This window comes from Microtus pennsylvanicus, chromosome 16 (assembly GCF_037038515.1).
Source record: "Microtus pennsylvanicus isolate mMicPen1 chromosome 16, mMicPen1.hap1, whole genome shotgun sequence".
Lineage (NCBI taxonomy): Eukaryota > Metazoa > Chordata > Mammalia > Rodentia > Cricetidae > Microtus > Microtus pennsylvanicus.
Window position 1 is genome coordinate 16492045 of NC_134594.1, and position 21266 is coordinate 16513310.

The 21266-nt window shown below is 44.8% G+C and overlaps 1 protein-coding gene across 1 annotated transcript in view; it reads left to right on the forward strand.

Annotated features, from left to right (window-relative positions):
* Positions 1–2794: 2794 nt before the first annotated feature.
* Intu (inturned planar cell polarity protein) overlaps positions 2795–21266 on the forward strand; it is a 51067-nt gene continuing 32595 nt past the window's right edge. The window contains exons 1-3 of the mRNA XM_075950726.1: positions 2795–3042; positions 9748–10286; positions 16724–16809. Coding sequence (XP_075806841.1) covers positions 2897–3042; positions 9748–10286; positions 16724–16809 — 771 coding nt within the window. The 5' untranslated portion in view covers positions 2795–2896. The remainder of the gene's footprint in view (positions 3043–9747; positions 10287–16723; positions 16810–21266) is intronic.

Consider the following 21266-nt stretch of genomic DNA (forward strand, 5'->3'; position numbering starts at 1 on the left):
GCAACAGAGATTTATAGGCTTCTCCTCTGCAGATTCTGATCTCATTGATGTGGGGCAAGGTCTCCAAAACTGTACCGTTAGTAAGTTGTGAGTGATCCCTTTTGATCAGACGTGTTGGCCACACTTCCTTAATGAGGTTAATAGATAATAGGAATGAAGATCTAACTCCTAGGTGATACTCAGTTATTTGATGTAGGGAAAAATGTATCCGAGACAAGGTTTTATGAATCCCAAACAAGCCTCAACTTCTCTACGAAAGCAAGGATGACCTTGAACTTCTGCTCCTCCTGCCTCTGTCTCCCTAGTGATGAGACTACAGATGTGCACCACCACAGCTGGTTTATAGAGTGCTGGGGGTTGAACTCACGGCTTCCTGCATGCTACATAAGCACTCTGCCAAATGAGCTGCATCCCCAGCCTGAACTGGGAAAAGCATTTTAAACACTATACAGAATTTAGACTCTATTCTCTAGTGAAGTAAAACATTATGAGGTTTATGAGCACAATGTAAAATTAATAGATGCTCATAGAAATTATAGACTACTGCTTGGGGGAAGAAAATTGGATATTTTGCTAATGAAAATGTCTTTTATAGGACTGGGGAGATGGTGGTTGGAAGCACTTGCTGCTCTTCTTAGAGAATCTAGGTTAGAGTCTCAGCAGCTACATGGCAGCTCACAACTGTCTGGAACTCAAATTCCAGAGGGGTCTGTGACCCTTTTCTAGCCTCTGAGGGTACTAGGCATGCACTTAGTACACAGATATACACGCAGGCAAAACACCCACATACATAACACAACATATTTTTAAATGTCTTTTACTTTAAAAAACAAAAGCTTCTACTAGGTTGCTTTAAAAATGAAGAAATGCAGCCAGGCATAGCTGTGTATATCTCTCCTCCCAGAACTTGGGAGGCAGAGGCAGGCCAATCTCTGTGAATGTAAGGTCAGCCTGGCCTGTATAGTGTGTTCCAGCCCAGCCAAAGCTGCACAGTGAGACCCTGTATCAAACAAACAAACAAATGACTAACTTATCAAGCAGATGCCTAAAGAACTTTTTTTTATTTTGGAAGGAAATCTTAGGCAAATCTGATTGTTTGAAATTGTAGTGGTGGGAAAGTATACACGTTTTATCATAAATATAATGATTATAGCAAGCCTCTTTAATACAGCGACCTGTCCCTATCTGACAGTAGGTCATAAGACACTTGTCATTCCAGAGGGATCCTGCCCCTTCCTAGAAGAAAGAAATGTAGAATAATAAATAAACCTAGGCATTGCTGAGTCTTTCTGTGCAGCCTGTTAGCAATCTGGCTGATGTGATTACATTTCCATAAGAACCAGAAAGACAAGGTCCAGAGACCCTCCGGATTGATGAGGTTATGGAGGCTCTCAGAGAGTGGACAGTGAAGGGTATCACTGAATTTCTGCACTCCTTCTCCCATACCTCACCCTGTGTATCTTTTCATCTGGAGTCTTTGTAATGATGCATAATAAAATGGTAACTATAAGGATTTCCCTGGATCTGTGAGCCACTCAAGTAGATTATTCAAATTTAAGGAGAGGGTTATGAGAACCTCATGTTGTAGGCAGTAGACAAGTAAGAACAAGCTGGAGCCTGTGACTGCCATCTTTAAGGGAAAGGATGGGGCGGCAGTCTTGGGAATGATCCCTCGACGTGTGTTATCTGAGCATCTCCAGCCATGTCGAAGTTACTGGATTAGCTGGACGCTGCTGGGGTCCACTGCCTGCTTGTGGGGAGACATCTCCATACCGTTTGAGGTCACAGGCATCTTCTTTGTTGATGGTGGTATATTAGGAGTGGAAAACCAGTATTTTTTTCTAAATGCAGAGCGACATTAGGTGAATGATCTAGTCATCCTATTTGAACACCATCATTGTGGGACTGACACCCTGATGACTTGTCTTCTAACCAGTCAGCTACTAGAAGGGACCAGCAGGTGAGTTGCATATGCTAGTGTATATACACTGAACCAAGAGAAGGGAGCAGGGCTGTGTGAGATTTCACCATGACCCAGAGTGATGTGCAATCTAGAACACATCGCTCACGTTGAGAACTTATCATGTAATACTTTCTCACTTGGCTGATCTTGGAAAATGAAACCTGGAGCAGTGGCTCCTGAGGAGAAAATGTAGTGTGCTGTCATAATTAAAGTTCATTTCTTGGTTGACTTTGTTGCCCGCTAGCTGCATAACCATTCTCACCTCACTAAGTTTCAGTTTCTTATTTAATTATAGAGAACTGTTTACTTCATTGTATGCAAATACTTAGCATAGTATATGAATTGAGACTGAACGTAATTGAGTTGGCAATGAGTGACTCAGTGATAGCTATTATGTGCCTTAAAAATACTTGATGTTAAGTATTAACAAATCACAGATAAAAATTGTTTTTTAAAAGAAAGAACTGAAATATTTGCATTAGCACCTACGGGTGCATGAATGCAAAAGCTCGTTATCTCTAAGGCTCTGTCAATACAAGAACAACAAACCTGGCCAAATGGAACCCATCCTTTTGGATCACAATTTTAAAAAATTAGAAAAAAAAAGAAAACAGGACAAAGTAAAACTGTAAAATACTCAGCCTGGAAGGGAAAAAAGGAAAATGGGGGGAAGAATGTCTGCCTCACTCTCTGCTTGGGGAACCGCGGAGCAGAGAGTGCACAGCCTGTGGGAAGTACACAGTGGCTCTCTTCAAAGCTCCGCGTCTTCTCCGGGAAGCTTCTCTGTCTCCCGGGCAACCGGCGCTTCAGCCAATCGCAGCTGAACATCGGGGTCACGTGGCCCGGCCTGGCAAAATGGCGGCGCGGCTGGAGGTGCGGCTGGCTGGTGCTGGGGTCTGAGTGCTTCCACCAGGAGCTCTCGCGATCCTGACGATGTCGGACCCCGCGTGGCGAGACTCGCGTGGGCGCCCGGCCGAGCTCCCTGGAGACCTGTCCTCACAGGAGGAGGAAGAGGAGGAGGACGATTCCGACGCCGGGGCCAGCGACTTGGACTCCCGCTCCTCAGCCAGCAGCGACACGTAAGGCTCCCGGGGGTGGCGGGTCCTCGGTATCGCGGTCCCGGGCCCGAGCTCCGGCTGGGGAGTGCAGTGCTGGTCTGCTTGCTGCGGTGCCCGCCTCCCGGTGGGCTCTGTGCTCTGTGAATGATGTCTGTGCTGCTCCTGAACCCTGTCCTGCAGGGTTCAGGAGCCTTCTTACTTGTGACGTGGACTCCGTGCATTTTTAAAAAAGATTTACTTTTTATTATTTTTGATTGTGTGCACCTATGTGTCTTTGTGTGTTTGTGCACGTGAGTGCAGTGTCCATAAAGGCCAGAAGAAGGCGCTGGATCCCTGGAACTAGAGTTTCCAGTGGTTGTGAACCACTGTGTGGGTGCTTGGAACTGAACTCCTGTCCTCTCCAAGAGCAGCAAATGCACCCAACTCTGAAGTCCCTCTCCACCTGCAGACTTCTGCGTATTTACAAGGGAAGAGACGCTACACATGTTGTAAGGCAACTATTTTAAACTCTGGTGAGGTTTTCCTCTTAGGGAAAGAAATAGATTGCAGAGAGGAAGTCTCCTCAGCACCTCACTATCAAGACAGCCTCTCTGGCTTCAGGGTAGATATTCATGCTATATTTTTTTCTATTCAACCCCAGAGCTTTCTATTTCAAGTCACAATTATTGGTAATACCATGAATGAGTTATTTTGATTCACAGTATTTTATTTTTTTAAGTAATCCCTACCTGTTGCTGTGTATTAAGGACTTCTTGGAAAAGCCGGTGGTGACTTAGTGAATGCCTGGCAGTGCAAGGGTTCAGGCCACTGTTATCTATAGTTTTAGGATAACATTTTATGTGTAGTTAGAACTAGCAGTTACAGCATCTTCAGCAAACAGTATATAACACCTTTTTTTTTTTTTGTCATTAAAAGTGAAGGGAAACCCTGCTTAAATCCATTCTGGAAGCTTACTAGGGATAGATTGTATTCTTAAAATTTTGAACGAATGTGAGAATATTAACTTTTTGTAAGTTATCATTGTCATCTTAAAAATGCTTCAGAAATTTGTGGTTTGTTCTAGTTTCATGGCTGTTGTTGCAATAGGAAATTATGACCAACTTAGAGGAGAAAGGGTTTACTTGGCTTACGATTCCAGGTTACCATTCATTACTGAGAGAAGTCAAGGCAGGGCCTTGAAGACAGGTCAGCTTGCTCTTTATTCTATAACAATCCCTCCAAACCACAGCTTCAAGGCAGAAAGCGTGGAGGGCGGTGCTGGTAGACATAGGCAGGCAGGCTTATGCTCAGCTGGCTCTCTTGTATAGTTTCAGTGCCACAGTGGGGATGCTGATAATCTTATCGGGACCCAAAGAAAATTTAGGATTATGGTCAAGTCCTTACTGGACTATTCTGTGAGACTGGATCATCAGTCTTGAGATTGTTCTGGATGTAGAACTCAGAGGGAACTGCAACAAACGTACTCTGAAACATTGGGTCATCTGGGTCATCTGTTCCCACTGGAGATTTTTCAGGGGGTCTTCCTTGATCAAACCTTATTTTTCTTAACCAAGAATGAATCCACAGCCTCTCACTTCCTTTAGAAACAAAAGCAAAATCTCGTCTCCAAGTAACATATCTTTTGACTTTAATTTTGAAGTCAAGGCATTTTCAAAATATATAGGTTGGATTAATCCAGCAACATTAGTAATCCAATGTCTTTTAGCAGCTGTTGCTCCTTCCTCAGCAGTCAAACAATTCAAAGAGAACGCAATAGATTACAGTATCCAGATTCTCTGTGTATTTTCCATCTTTGCATGGAAGTTAAGCCAGGGCAGATGGGAGCTGGGGCTGCTAGTTTTTCTCCCTAACCCAGGTAGCTAGGTTTGGGTTCAGATCCTAGACCTGGAATTTTAATCCCAACTCTGACCTGGGCTGGTGGCTGAAAAGCCTCAGGCAATCAGCATTTTTGTGAACGAAGCACGATTAATAAAAACTCAGGATCAGAAATTGGAGTTCAACCTAAAGATCCGAAAAGCAAAACAGTCAGCCACTGGCCTCAGTCTGAAATGGTGATTCTGCCTCCAGGTATCTCAGCATTAGACTGTGTGTCGAGCGCTGTCTCCTCCTGTTTTATATTCTTCTCTAGGGCTGGAATTAAAGATGTGCACCACTGGGATTAAAGGCATGCACCTCTCAATTTCTATGGCAACTAGTGCGGCTACTGGGATTAAAGGCATATGTTATCATAACCTGGTCTGTAAGGCTGACCAGTGGGACTGTTTTACTCTCAGATCTTTAGACAGTCTTTATTAAAATACAGTTGAAAGACCCCATAATGTTGACAGTGAGATTAACCATCACCTCGTCACCCACTGTTTCGTTTTCTATTCTGTGTGACTACCCTTGTCCTGCTGTTATACCTGCTAGTGTCATTTAAGTTCACGGTGACCACTTTGGGAAACATGCACTGTTCTTTTCTCACGAGGAGGAGGATGTAATTATCTGGGATAGTGCAAATATCCATTTTACTTAAATGAGGAAATGTGCCCGTCAGGATACTCCTGTGTGGATCTTCTCCAGATCCATGTGGGCAGAAAATGTAGTCAGCACGTTACATTTACACTGTGGTAAATGAAAACACTGCTGTGATATCTGGATGGCTCAGCAGATAAAACTGCTTGCTGCTAAGCCAGACAACCCGAGTTCGATTCCTGGGACCCTCACAGTGGAAGAACAGAATGGACTCCACAGAGTTCTCTGCTCTCACGCATGCCACATGGCACATATGTACATATGTACTTGCACACACACACTTGGAAATATACACAATAATAATAAATAAAACACAAAGTTAAAAAAAAACAAACAGAAACCTTGTTTTGTAGGGAAGAGAAGCTGAGAAAGAACCCATGATGATGCATATGGAAGGCGTAAAAGCGAAATGGTGGGGGAGAGTTAGGGAGCTAAAGAAAAACAGGAGTTAACAATGGGCTGTAGAACAGGGCATTGGACAGACATCGCCTTAACCAAGAGGTCGATGGGGGAGACCACGCAAGGGCCGAGAAACTCTCAAACCACAAGAGACGAGGGAGACCTGACGGCGAGCAGCAACCCGATCTGCTGGGTGGAATCCTGGAGCCCAAACAGAACGGTAATAGAAGAGCGGTAACAGAAATGGAGTCTGGAGTCAGCTCACAGGCCAGCGTTAGCGTCTTACTGGCAGGCGAGTAACAGCTGGGTAAGATGTTAACACAGGGGAACGGGGTTTTATGGGAACACAGGAGCACCTTTGCAACCTTTAAGTCAAAAATGAACCCATATTTAAAAAAAAAATTCTTTTAGAGCAGGAATTAAATCTAGTTGTTTCAGTTCACATTTTTGTAGTGACTTCAAGAGTCAGCAGTAATGTACTTTTTTATTTTATTTTATTTTATTGTTCTTTTTTGTTACTTTATAAATAATACCAATCAAAATTTCCACTTCCTTCCCTCCTCCCACATCCCTCCCGCTGTCCCACTCACCCTTCCTCCCTCCCCCTCTAGTCCTAAGACAGGGCAGGGCACCCTGCCCTGCTGGAAGTCCAAGGCCCTCCCCTTCCATCCAGCACACATGGCAGCACACAGCTGACTGTGACTTCAGTTCCTGGGGACATGACACCCATGCACATAAAATAAAAATAAACGAATTTTAGGAAAGGTTATTGTTCACTTGTCACCTAAAGGCTTCCAGGAGGCTCACAGCTGTCTGGACTCCTCAGATCAGAGCTGGGAGATGCTAAACACTAACTTCAAGGAGAGGTGAGGTTGAAGCGCCTGATAATATGTGCCTGGTGATCTAAGTGCCACTGAGCATCTAAAGTGATGCCAAGTATTGGAACCATCTAGACCAGTGAAGTGTTAGTTTTGATATCTTTAGCCACCTATTGCTTTACTTTTTTATGATTAATGTACACTTGAAAAGTCTGTGTTACTAATCACCTATACAGACTGTATATATTAACCAGCTATACAGACCGTGTATGACTAACGAGCTATACGGACCGTGTATGACTAACCAGCTATACAGACAGTGTATGACTAACCAGCTATGCAGACCGTGCGTACTAACCAGCTATATAGACCATGTGTACTAACCAGCTATATAGACCATGTGTACTAACCAGCTATATAGACCATGTGTACTAATCAGCTATACAGACCATGTGTACTAACCAGCTATACAGACCATGTGTACTAACCATCTGTACAGACTGTGTGTACTAACCAGCTATACAGACCATGTGTACTAACCATCTGTACAGACCGTGTGTACTAACCAGCTATACTGATTGTGTATACTAACCAGCTATACAGACTGTGTGTGTACTAACCAGCTATACAGACCGTGTGTTACTAACCAGCTATACAGACCGTGTGTATACTAACAAGCTATACTGACTGTGTATACTAATCAGCTATACAGACTGTGTGTGTACTAACCAGCTATACAGACCATGTGTACTAACCATTTGTACAGACCGTGTGTACTAACCAGCTATACAGACCATGTGTACTAACCATCTGTACAGACCGTGTGTACTAACCAGCTATACTGATTGTGTATACTAACCAGCTATACAGACTGTGTGTGTACTAACCAGCTATACAGACCGTGTGTTACTAACCAGCTATACAGACCGTGTGTATACTAACAAGCTATACTGACTGTGTATACTAATCAGGTATACAGACTGTGTGTGTACTAACCAGCTATACAGACCATGTGTACTAACCATCTGTACAGACCGTGTGTTACTAACCAGCTATACAGACTGTGTGTAATAACCAGCTATACAGACCGTGTGTTACTAACCATCTGTACAGACCATGGTAGTGATAGAATAGCATATTTTGGGGACTGATTTTTATGGTATTCAGAAAGGAGTACTTGACAAAAATTTAATACAAGAATCAGAGTTGCTACTAAACACTCAGGAAAGCAAAGGAGACTTCTGTTGGGTGACGATTAGAACACAGATTAAACCCTTTCCTGCCTGGGCACTCAAAGAATGGCAGCGTGGAAGGCAGCCTGTGCCTCAGAACAGAACAGAGCCATCAGTTTATTGCCACAGCATGGGTGTTGTTGCCCTTTAATGCTGTTTCCACTTTAAGGGCAATAATTTGGGCACCTAACAACCGACTTCCCATCTATCCTCTTTTACGGCCACAGGATGAATTATGTAAAGTGTGGCTTTACTCTCCTTACTGTTGCTGCTAATGAGGCGTTGTGCTTAAATTAGAGGTTACAGCTAGGCTCATTGCGGACTGTGATTATAGCTGCCTGGTTCCGGCCATGGTTGCAGTCTGTGGAAAGATGATGCTGTTTTTTTGAAAATTGTTATCTAAATAAAGTACATGATGCATGACTTCATTCTGGCTGAAGCCATCCCAAGTGCTCCCCATGCAGATAGTATGCTTATCCGTGTTTTCCAGGCAGCTGGCTTCTGTGGGTTCAGTCAATACTTTCAATAACCAATGCGAATTTTGAGATGTCCAAAGTGAGCTATAACCACACGGTGGCTGGGTTAGTGCTCTCTCTCTCTCTCTCTCTCTCTCTCTCTCTCTCTCTCTCTCTCTCTCTCTGTGTGTGTGTGTGTGTGTGTGTGTGTGTGTGTGTGTGTCCACAAGCACATTTGGGTGTTATGGACATGTTTGCCCAGGTGTACACACGTGAAGGCCAGAGGTGATATTGCTGGGCCTTTATTGCACTCTACCCTACTTTTTGAGGCAGAGTCTCTCACTGAACCTGAGCTCGCCCTTGGAGCTAGACATGTGCTACCATGTCGTTGTGTGAGGGATTTTTCTCAGAAGACACAACACATATTATTTACTCACTGCAGAGCAGACAGCAGTGTCTGACTTGGTGAGTCAGTGAGGATCTGTGGGGGTCACTAACAGGAGTTATAAGGGGTTACTTTCAAGGGGCAGAGATACCTCAAAAGCATATGCGTCTCCCAGAATGAATGGAGACTCAAGCTGCAGCCCTAGAGCTCTCTGCACAGCATGTAGACAGGCCCAGGCATCTCCACCGTGCATAGCATGTGGGCGGCTCCACAGACCCAAGCATCTCCCTGGGCAGCTGCTGTTTAGAGTCTCTTCCCCAGCAGTTCCTGCTCATTCTGTAGATCTGGTCTTCTATAATTGTCAAGTTTTTACTTTCCCAAACGTGTGGCTTTTTCTTTATCTCTTGAATCTCCTGAGCCTCCCTTTCCCTCCTAGAAGGAACATGTTAATTCAGTGAACTCCACTGTTCAATGTCCTCCCTGAGCCCGGCTTTTTTATGTGGGTGCTGGGGATCCGAACTCAGGTCCTCATAGTTGCACAGCAAGTACCTTTCCCACCGAACCATCTTCCCAGCCTCTGAATTAGTTTTGTTGTTGCTTTGCTTTGCTTTGGTTTTTGAGATAGGGTTTCACTTTGTAGCCTGGAACTCACTGTTTAGCCCAGGCTAACCTTGAATTCATGGCAGTCCTCCTGCCTCAGTTTCCTAAGTGCTGGAATTAGAGGTATGAGCCTGAATTAGTTTTATTTTTAAAAGTATAGCCCAATAGATTATAGAAAAAGTTCTTTCCTTCTCCGTTTTCATTGGTTTTCTTTTGTATCACTCTGCCTGTTTGATCCTCCCCTTCTTTAAAACTCTAACCTGCGCCCATCTCTCTTTCTCATGTTGGATGACCGTGCAGGTGACCTTTCCTCTCTCACACAGTGATCTGGAGCCCGAGTGGCTGGACAGTGTGCAGAGGAATGGCGAGCTGTTTTACCTGGAACTGAGTGAGGATGAGGAGGAGAGCCTCCTTCCGGAGACACAGACCGTGAACCACGTCAGGTTCAGTGAGAAGGAGGTCATCATTGAAGAGGATGACTCCAGAGAAAGAAGGAAGCATGAACCCAAGCTCAAGCTCTTCACCAAGATCCTGAAGAGCAAAAGACTTTTACCTAAGCGCTACCACAAAAAGAACAGCAATGACAATGGCCCGGTGTCCATTCTGAAGCATCAGTCCAACCAGAAGACTGGGGTCACTGTGCAACAGCGGTACAAGGATGTGACTGTCTATATCAACCCCAAAAAGCTAACCGTCATCAAGCCCAGGGAGCAGCTCAAACTCCTGGAAGTGCTGGTGGGAATCGTCCATCAGAGCAAGTGGAGCTGGAGGAGGAGCGGGAAGCCGGCCGATGGAGAGAGGCTTGTGGTGCACGGCCTGTTGCCAGGAGGCTCTGCCATGAAGAGCGGCCAGGTCCTGGTTGGTAAGTGCTGCTGCAGCCCCAGACCTTGTTTGCAGAGATGCGTGGTTAAGGGCAGTACCCTGTGATCCACAGTGTAGAAGGCAGGATTTACAGTCTCTAAGTAAAGTCGGTACAAATGATCTTCAAAGGAGTGCTTCCGTGGAACAGAAACACGCACCTAGTTCAGACCAGGGAGCAGAGCTCATCTTCAAGTTTTGAATAGTATAATTTTATTTCATCTTGCTTATGATTGCTGACAAGGAGAAGAAACTAAGTTGATTATACAGTGATCATTTAGGCTGGAACAGCTGCATCCAATAACATAATGCAAAATATATAATTTATGAATAAAAATACTTTTAAATTGTATGCTTGCACTGAGGACACCAAGTTCTTGGAGTGGTTGTAGACTGTCAATTGACCTTCTTAATGGCAGTGATATTATATGTAAGTTCCTTTATAAGGGCACTTCTCTAAAATATCCCAGTTTTGAGAGGAAAAATACAAATTATTTTGAACATTTTAAGATGCATATTTTTTTAATTAATTAATTTATTTATTAAATATTTCTGTCTCTTCACCGCCTCCCATTTTCCTCCCCCTCCCCCAATCAAGTTCCCCTCCCTCATCAGCCCAAAGAGCAATCAGGGTTCCCTGCCCTGTGGGAAGTCCAAGGACCACCCACCTCCATCCAGGTCTAGTAAGGTGAGCATCCAAACTGCCTAGGCTCCCACAAAGCCAGTACGTGCAGTAGGATCAAAAACCCACTGCCATTGTTCTTGAGTTCTCAGTAGTCCTCACTGTCTGCTATGTTCAGCGAGTCAGGTTTTATCCCAGGCTTTTTCAGACCCAGGCCAGCTGGCCTTGGTGAGTTCCCGATAGAACATCCCCATTGTCTCAGTGTGTGGGTGCACCCCTCGCTGTCCTGAGTTCCTTGCTTGTGCTCTCTCTCCTTCTGCTCCTGATTCGGACCTTGAGATTTCTGTCCAGTGCTCCAATGTGGGTCTCTGTCTCTGTCTCCTTTCATCTCCTGATGAAGGTTAATATTCAGGAGGATGCCTATATGTTTTTCTTTGGGTTCTCCTTCTTATTTAGCTTCTCTAGGATCACTAATTATAGGCTCAATGTCCTTTATTTATGGCTAGAAACCAAATATAAGTGAGTACATCCCATGTTCCTCTTTTTGGGTCTGGCTTACCTCACTCAGGATAGTGTTTTCTATTTCCATAAGATGCATATTTTTGCATTGCTGATTTTAAGTCATGTGATATAACACGTGAGCTAATTAGCGACCTTATTCTACTTTATAATGATAGACTAATCAAATGTGAAAATAGATTTTTTTATGGTTATTTATTTCTTTGTGCCTGGGCACGTGGACCTGGCTGGCATGTGTGGAGGTCAGAGGGCAGCTCTTGGGAGTGGGTCTCTCCTGCCATCGTGGGTTCCGGGCTTGGGCATCACCAGACTAGTTGGCAAGTGCCTTTACTCACTGAACATCTTGCTGGCTCTGGAAGCGCATTCTTAACCGCTCTGAAGTGTGTCTGTCTTCTCAGCTGACCCAGCCTAAAACAGGAGTTTTAGAAACATGTTCAAATCTGTCCAGCCTGAAGTCTAAATCGCATTGTTTGTTTATTGATTCAGAACGTATTTGACTGTTAAGTGTCAGGTGTGTGGAGTTTACAGCGACGCTCTGACTGCTGGTGTAAAGGAGATCATGTAATAGCGGGAGAGGACGTCAGAAATAGACGTCACCACAGTGTGACAGACGATGTGACAGCATCACAGAGCCAATGCTAAGTGCACATGTCTGAAGGATCTCCGTCAATGCGTGGATTCCAAAATTTACAGCGAGATGTGGCCCAGCCAAAGCAGCAGCTGTGATTCGGGGAGAGACCCTGTCTCTGGGAAAGAAAGGTAGAGGAAGACTCCAGCTTTTTGAGTAGCCTCTGCATGTACATAGGGACAAACTCACACACACACTCGTACATGTAACACACACACACAGACACTTCTCATGGAGAAAAGGCCACCCAAGAAGGATAGACATTGAATTCTGGGGAAAGGATTGACCTTCCAGTGTTTCCTTTGTCTGCACTGGCATTCATCCTAGCTGCTGTAACTACGGGAGCTTTTAATGGATGAAAGCCTCCTTATCGAGGAAGCCAGCAAGGTTACGGACTGCTAAGGAAGTGCGTGGAAGGTATAGGAAGACACGCAGGCAGCGATAGTGCTGTTCCATCGTCATTGCTGCTCCGCCAGATGTGTGGTCTGGATCCAAGTGCATGCGGAACGGCTTTGCACTTACTCAGGGGAGAGCTGAGGATGGGAACATTTAATTCGGAATCTTCGAGTTGGTATGTATGGATTTGAGGAGCTCCAGAAAGAGCAGCCCCATGCAGAGACTGTGTGTGAACTTCAAGGGCTGAGCCCTTGAATAAAATAACTGCTGTTCATCGCAATTCAGGACCCTCAATTACGCTTGTGATCAGGAAAGACCGGGGCACTGGCCAAGCTGTTGCCCATAGTCTGTTCTCGTAGTATACTTCTTTATATACCAGGTAGTATTTTCAGATCTAGGAGGATTTTGTTTTTGAATATTTAGTTATTTTTTTATTTTAAATTTTTTTTAAAATACCTATTATTTTAAAGTGTCGACAGTGTTTTATATTATGTATTGGGTTGTTTTTGTGGGTCTGTGTGTTCCCCTGGCACACACTTCTCCATTATCTCTAATACTGGAGGTGTAAATTTTACAACGCATCTTAGAAAGTCTCGACTCATTATATTTGTTTATTTTTCAGATTAGACTCCAAGGGCATGCACCGTTACTAAGCCATACACAGCTACCCACTATGGCGATACGCATGTACACATCTTGCTTTCTGGCCTCTCTCTGTGGGTGTGGCTTGTCTGCTCTAAGTGCGCCTGTCATCAGTGAGACAGGCCGGTGATGTTTCTCATGTGTCCTTTCACAACAGCAGAACCCATCCTCCACTTACTTTCTTTGCTTAGGTCTCAGAGACTTCCGTCCTTTGGGGGTGGCGCCAGTATTTGCTGCTCGCCTACATTTCTGTTTCTAAGCATTCTCTGAAAGCTTGGCAATCAGCTGGAAGCAGTAGCCAGCTGATATCATTCAGACCAGAGCAAATAGAATTTACTCTCTTACCTACATCGTGAAGGCTGCCTTGGTGGGGCTTTTTTCTTCAATATTATTCATTTTTGGTCATAACGGATTTTGTTTCCCTTGGGACTGAACATGAGTCTTTTGGCCACGGCTTCTTGGAAAGGACGAAGCAGGAGGAGTGGGTGCCGGGCCAGCTGTGCCTCACAGGCTTGCAGGTGATGGAGAGAGAACTCACCTGTAGCTCGGCTCCTACCCGCCACACTGCCCACCGTTTCGGGCAGGATGACCATGTTCCTCAGGTGGATCTTCACCATCTGGAGCTTCTCCGTGGGTGGTACCTCCTTCTTGCCCTTTCTCAGGCACTAAGCAGGGAGTCCTGCTTGTACTCCTTGTGACTTTCTGGTTTTCTTACGGACAGCGTCTCTGTCTTGTTCTGTCCCCGACGGCGTTTGGCTTTTCCCTTCTCATGCTTTCTGGCTGCAAGAGAGGGGCTAGAACACACAGTTTCTTGGAAGGACAGGATTTTAGTGTCTCCTCCCTCGGAAGCCACCGCCACAATTATTTCCTTCTGCAGAAGTGGGACAGGGGCATTAACAGCTGCTACTCAGGAGCAAACTGTTCATCACTGACAGACCTGGGCCCGTGTTCTCATCCCCACTCAGTCTCGCGGGCCTGCTGTGTTGGTTGCTTCTGTACATGGGGACAGCACCAAAGGATTTATTTCTCATTGGAAAAACAAAGAGGGAAAGAAATTGTTTATGCTATTCAAAATATAATTTATACATGAGTATCACTCTGCAGCAGTGTATAATTTAGCCCATTTGATTCATTTCTGGACATTTATCTTGAAAAAACATTCAGAACAGATAGGCAAATGAGACAGAGCCGGCAGGTCACAGCAGGCTTACTACCTGTGTTTCTAAAAGGCTTAAATGATTTACAGCATAGGAAAGGTATTTGGAACCCAAATATGGGTGTTTGGAAATAAAATATTATTGCACACAGCCCCAACCGTTTATCTGTTGTCTGTGGCAGAGTTCAGATGGAGCTGGTAGAAGAGCTGAGCAATTGAACACAGACCATTACCACCAAGGCATGAATAATAGATGAAGTTTGTTAAGCCTAGATCAAAATAGGAAAAAAAAAAAGGAGCTGGATACATGAGGACCTGAGTTCAAGCATCAGGATTAAAGAAACAAAAATCGAGTGTTGCTCCCATTTGCCCATAACCCCATTGGTGTCGGGGACAGGAAAATATCTGGGGCTTGCTGGCTGCCTTCCTGGCTCCAGGTTCAGTGAGAGACTGTCACAAGGGAATACAGCAGAGAGTGACAGAACTGGACATCTGATTTCCCCCTCTGTCCTTTTGCTCACATGGGTATACAGACACACATATGTGTGTGCATATATCACATACACATAGGAAGGAAGAAAAACTGGGCACAAAAAGGTCTATTGAAGCACTTAAAAATTAGTGTTTCCATAATTGAAAGCAGAAAAGTGTCAAACAAGTGTATGGACGTTTAGGTTATATGTTATGTCGTTTGGCCAATAAAATTGCAATTCTATAAACTATGTACTAGCACAAAAGTTTTTGCTACTTGAGAGGCTTAAAAGAATAAAAATATTTCATCCTTCATTTTGGTGAACAGAATGAAGACGACTCGGTGTTCAAACATTGTCATAGCTGCAGCGATAAGGCCAGCAGCCATTCCAAACATTTCTGCAGTACTTGTCTAGTCCCTGAGGAGTAAAGTTGTGGACGAGGAGGCCACAGTTTTATGTGACCATCTTCTCAGCTACCACAGTGTTATTCTTGACAATTTTTTTCCATTTAGAGTCAGTGTGTGTCCTTGTCACATTGTACAGAAAGCAGACTTGACCTGCGCTCAAGAGAGAGAGATATTCTCTGACATTCAAGCTGTGCACTGTACAAATACTCCTGAAAAGATGACAGAACCCAGACCCAGAAGACGTTCAGAAGCTGTTGGGTTTCTTAGCCCACTTGCATGCTCACTGCCCTCCTCAAAGAGTATAAAGCTTCCTGAAAGGAGAGAGTTGGTCTTTCACAACATCTTTTCTTGATTCTCTTCTGCAGTGGTTTAAGGACAAGACTTGATGTGTATAGTCTGGAATGACAAGACGGTCCCCTAGGTGTGTTGTGGTTTTGTTAACACAGCTTGCTAGGGCTTTGATATTACTTTCAATTATGTTCTTGTAAGCCGAAGATCCCAGATAAAAAGCTACACCTTTGTCTGAAGACTCTGCAAGGCTCAGTGCCTGGTTAGAATTTCGCAAATGAGGAGATTTGGGGTGCTGAAGACGCAGACCCAGGCTATCTTGGACTGCCGTTGCCCTAGTCACTGCCCAGCCCGTATCTGTCTTTTAGGCTCACATAGTGTTCCACGTCCAGCCTTTGACTGTCAGCTAGAGCTTTTGCAATGTATTCTTAGCGAAGCAGAAGCCTCCACCAGCCCCCAAGTTCTGACTCCCTCCAGAAAGCATGTGATGCTCATAGACCCCCGAAGGAATGCCAGCCCACCTACCTGGGACCCCACAGTAAATCTGGTAGCTGCCCCGGCACTGATTGACAGCTGAATTTTATTCTGGCTCATGTAACCACTGCCGCAGCAGAACACGTTTGGGGCACCCTGAATCTGAGTTCCTGGGCCAGGATCACTCAGGTTTAACCCCACAAGAAATTGACTCTTACTCTCTTTGGGCAAGAGCTGTGTTGTGTATCAATTTGATTTTAGTAATGGTCTCGATTTTGAAATTAGATAAATACAAGCATCTGCAGAGCAGCCATGGTAAAAATTTTGCCCGAAACATGCTTGTCATGTCAGTATCGTCGGAAGCAGCGGAACAAAGGCCTGTTCTGCAGACACCAGTCAGTGGTCGCAGCAATAGCACAGCGCATTGCCATGTACCACATGGATTTAATTAAAATGTCAGCTGGATTTTTTTTTATTACTATTGGTCTGAGTGGTTAGATTCAATTTTGTTAAGTGTAATATTTGGTTTATGCTAAAAATTTTCCATTGGTCCTTTGGGTTCACGTACCCCTTAGTTACACTGAGACTGGGAATATCCATATCTTCAAATATTCATGGTTGGCAGAGGTATGGTACACTGTTGGGAAGCATAATGGCCAAGCTGGGTGATTGGCTGTGTCACTGATGTTCGGAGTAACCTCGGATGAGTCCCTGCATGTACCACATTTTCCATTAGGCCCTCGCGGTAATCCAGACAGCTGTTTCCTTGTGTCGCGAGTCCAGGACTTTTCAGTTTGGGATATTCACCCGGTTGTCTTCTGTTTTTCTCTTTTTAGGCGATGTCCTTGTTGCCGTGAATGATGTAGATGTGACTTCTGAAAACATAGAGAGAGTTCTGTCTTGCATCCCTGGACCAATGCAGGTGTGGCCGTCCCCTTCCATACTGTATATGGTGTTTCCTAAAGTGCATCCGTTCTGTGTGGTTTCTTTCTAAGATGCTGAGATTATCTCCCGTGACACTGAAGCCTGAGCACTGAGGGCAGCTTCGCCTCTTGCTAATACTTAGCTTTGGAGATGAAGGGAGTCCTGGCCAATTACTGGCTGCCCTCTGAATATCTTTCCTACCGACCCAGTGCAGAGTCCTTGGCCTCTTTTTAACAGTGTCGGTCTTTACATATCTACTGGCCCCAACTTTAAATATACTCCATCTCTGGCTAAAATATAAGTCTTTCAAATGTTTCTGTCCTGTTTCCTGCTCCTGATTCTCACTGTTAATCTGGTTAAAATCTTCAAATAACACAATGCCACCGTCTGAATGTCATGGGGCCTTGAGATTTCCTGTGAGATTAATTTTCTGTCACCTTTAAATTCAGGATCATGGCTTCAGAGCATAGGTAAAATGCATATTGCATTTCTGTCAGGCATCTGGTTTTCTAGCCCTTTTCTCAGAACTTCCTAACATCAGCTCCCAGGCTCCTGAGCTACCATCAGGCGTAGATGTCACAGAACACACTACTTCTTTCAAAAATCGCTTAGCTAAACAATTTCATTCTTTACTAATTCCATGGATAAATACAGTGTGTTTTTTGTCCTGTCCAATGTCTGTCTCCTCTCCTTCCAATCTTCCTGAAGTCCCCACCCAGTGTATCCCTTTCTTGGCTTCATCCCCCTTCATCCTCCTGTCCCGGTCAAATTAGAGCTGAGTGTGTATGCGTGAGTGTGGAACATGATCAACTACCGTGAGACACATCAACGAAAAGATGATCTCTCTGCCTCAGTGGCCATCCACTGCCAATAACTCCTTAGGGAGGACTGGGGCCTTGTGAGCCCTCCCCCGTCCATGCTGTCCTACAAACTGGCTTGCTCCCCTGGAGGTCTCCTACAGGCAGCCACGCTGCTGTGAGCTTACACGGGCAACTTCATGTCCAGAAGATGCTTGCTCGTGGACCCTTAGCTCTTGCAGACTTGTTGCCAACTCTTCTATGGTGTTGTGTTCCCTGAGTGCACCTCCTCTTCTTCATACAGATCTTCTGACATGTTAGGGCCTTACCATAGTTCTGCAGGAGTCCAGTGTTTGGTGGTCCTGGTTTATACATAATGAAAAGGATTCTGGAGCATCCAGGGGGCTGAGGCAGGAGGATTGTGAGCCAGACTAGACTGGATGATGAGATCCTATGAAAGAGAGAGTTTAGGAACTGCTTCGTGATTCCCCCAAAGCTGCAGAATCAGTTACTCAAAGTACCGGACTGCAGGCTAACCCAAAGCATATTCCTTCCTTCTCCTTTCAACCTGTGTGCTTCTGGTGTCTTGGTGGGCGAGACCCAACTGAGATAGACCTGTCCAAGGCGTGGCATGTGCGAAACAGCCCCTCCAGCAACGAGAGGAAGAGAGAGCGCAGGTTTATAAGGAATTCCACTAGAGACTTTAATCCTGGGCATGCTGAGCAATGACATCATAAAAATACACTCAGAGCATAGCGAGGTCTATCGCTTCTTGTTCTCCATCAGACAGTGACCTTTGAGACAGTGTAACAGGAAGAAAGACCTCCGTGTAACACCTCACAGAGATTCCAGATCAGCTTCCCTAAATATTCAGGAATATGCTTTGGGTTAGCCTGTAATCAGAGGGCATCTAAAGGGAAGTCTTCAAATCCAGTCCAGCTCCACTGGTGGCTGCTGACATAAAATGCAGAGGCAAAGCCCACTTTAACATTCCACAGCTAGCTTTGTGGTTTTGTTTTTTGTCTTTCTAGATGCTTCAAAAGTGTTAATAGAGCCGGGCGGTGGTGGTGCACGCCTTTAATCCCAGCACTCGGGAGGCAGAGGCAGGCGGATCTCTGTGAGTTCGAGGCCAGCCTGGTCTATAAGAGCTAGTTCCAGGATAGGCTCCAAAGCTACAGAGAAACCCTGTCTCAGAAAACCAAACTTACTAGACCTGGATGGAGGTGGGGGTTCCTTGGACTTCCCACAGGGCAGGGAACCCTGATTGCTCTTCAGGCTGATATGGGGGGGGGCTAATTGGGGGAGGGGGAGGGAAATGGGAGGCGGTGGGGGGGAAGAGACAGAAATCTTTAATAAATAAATAAATTTAAAAAAAAGAGTTCTAATAAACTATCTTTACCCAAAAAAAAAAAAAATAGGTAAAGGAGAAACTAGAATAGAAGGATCAAATGGGAGGGATTTGGGAGGGCACGATAAAGGAGGAAGCATGGGGAGGGACAACCAACACTAAAGGCCCTTTTGAAAAGCCATATGGAAACCTACCATAGAAGCGTCCTAAAATATGTACACATGTGAAAAGAATGTAAATGTAACTACCAAGTAAAAAGTCCTGTGCTAGGAAAATGTTAAAAAAAAATTTTAAAAAAAAACCCCGAGGCAAAACACAGATAAAGAGAAACAGATTAAAATAAGAGCTAAGATAAGGCCAAGCACTGATAACTAATAAGACCTCTCCAGGTGATGATTTGGGAGCTAGTTGGTGGCCCAAAAGAAAAATCCTGGTACAGAGAAGTCCGTCATAGAGGGGAAACACGTGGCAGAGGTCATGGCTGCTGGAGTGTCTGAAGGAAACTCTTCCTGTCTGGGTAGACCACAAAGTAGAAAGATGATCCAATTATAAAATGGGGCACTGAGCTGAACAGAGAATTCTCAACAGAAGAAGTTCAAATGGCCAAAAGACACTTAAAGTCATGCTCAACCTCCTTAGCGATCAGGGTATTGCAAATCAAGACAACTTTAAGATACCATCTTACACCTCTCAGAATGGTCATGGTGTCTCTTCACAGCAATAGAAACCCTAACTAATTCACAGTCACACACATTTCAGTCTGTTTTAATGTGTAGGAGTTTTCCAGCCATTTTTTTCAGGATGAGTGTCCGTGTGTGTGTGTGCTGGGCTTTGTAAGCCAGGGCCTTACACATGCTAAGCACACACTCTACCATTATTCCACAGCCCAACACCATCATGCTATTAACACTTTTTTTTTTGGTTTTTTGAGACAGGGTTTCTCTGTAGCTTTGGAGCCTATCCTGGAACTAGCTCTTATAGACCAGGCTGGCCTCGAACTCACAGAGATCCGCCTGCCTCTGCCTCCCGAGTGCTGGGATTAAAGGCGTGCACCACCACCGCCCGGCTCTATTAACACTTTTGAAGCATCTAGAAAGACAAAAAAAACCCCACAAAGCTAGTTGTGGAATGTTAAAGTGGGCTTTGCCTCTGCATTTTATGTCAGCAGCCACCAGTGGAGCTGGACTGGATTTGAAGACTTCCCTTTAGATGCCCTCTGATTACAGGCTAACCCAAAGCATATTCCTGAATATTTAGGGAAGCTGATCTGGAATCTCTGTGAGGTGTTACACGGAGGTCTTTCTTCCTGTTACACTGTCTCGAAGGCCACTGTCTGATGGAGAACAAGATCAACCTACCCCTGGACCCAGCAATACCACTCTTGGGAATAAAGCCAAGAGATGCCCTATCATACAACAAAAGTATATGCTCAACTATGTTCATAGCAGCATTGTTTGTAATAGCCAGAACCTGGAAACAACCTAGATGCCCTTCAATGGATGAAGAAAGTATGGAATATATACATATTAGAGCTTGAATTTTGCATACAAATGGATGGAAATAGAAAACACTATCCTGAGTGAGGTAAGCCAGACCCAAAAAGAGGAACATGGGATGTACTCACTCATATTTGGTTTCTAGCCATAAATAAAGGACATTGAGCCTATAATTCGCGATCCTAGAGAAGCTAAATAAGAAGGTGAATCCAAAGACAAACATATAGGCATCCTCCTGAATATTAACCTTCATCAGGCGATGAAAGGAGACAGAGACAGAGACCCACATTGGAGCACCGGACTGAAATCTCAAGGTCCAAATCAGGAGCAAAAGGAGAGAGAGCACGAGCAAGGAACTCAGGACCGCGAGGGGTACACCCACACACTGAGACAATGGGGATGTTCTATCGGGAACTCACCAACGCCAGCTGGCCTGGGGCTGAAAAAGCCTGGGATAAAACCGGACTCTCTGAATATAGCAGACAATGAGGACTACTGAGAACTCAAGAACAATGGCAATGGGTTTTTGATCCTACTGCACGTACTGGCTTTGTGGGAGCCTAGGCAGTTTGGATGCTCACCTTACTAGACCTGGATGGAGGTGGGTGGTCCTTGGACTTCCCACAGGGCAGGGAACCCTGATTGCTCTTTGGGCTGAGGAGGGAAGGGGACTTGACCGGGGGAGGGGGAGGGAAATGGGAGGGCGTGGCGGGGAGGAGGCAGAAATCTTTAATAAATAATTTTTAAAAAAGCATTAATTAATTAGTTAATTAATTAGAGGCAGAGTGTCACTGCACAGTCGTGGCTGGCCTGG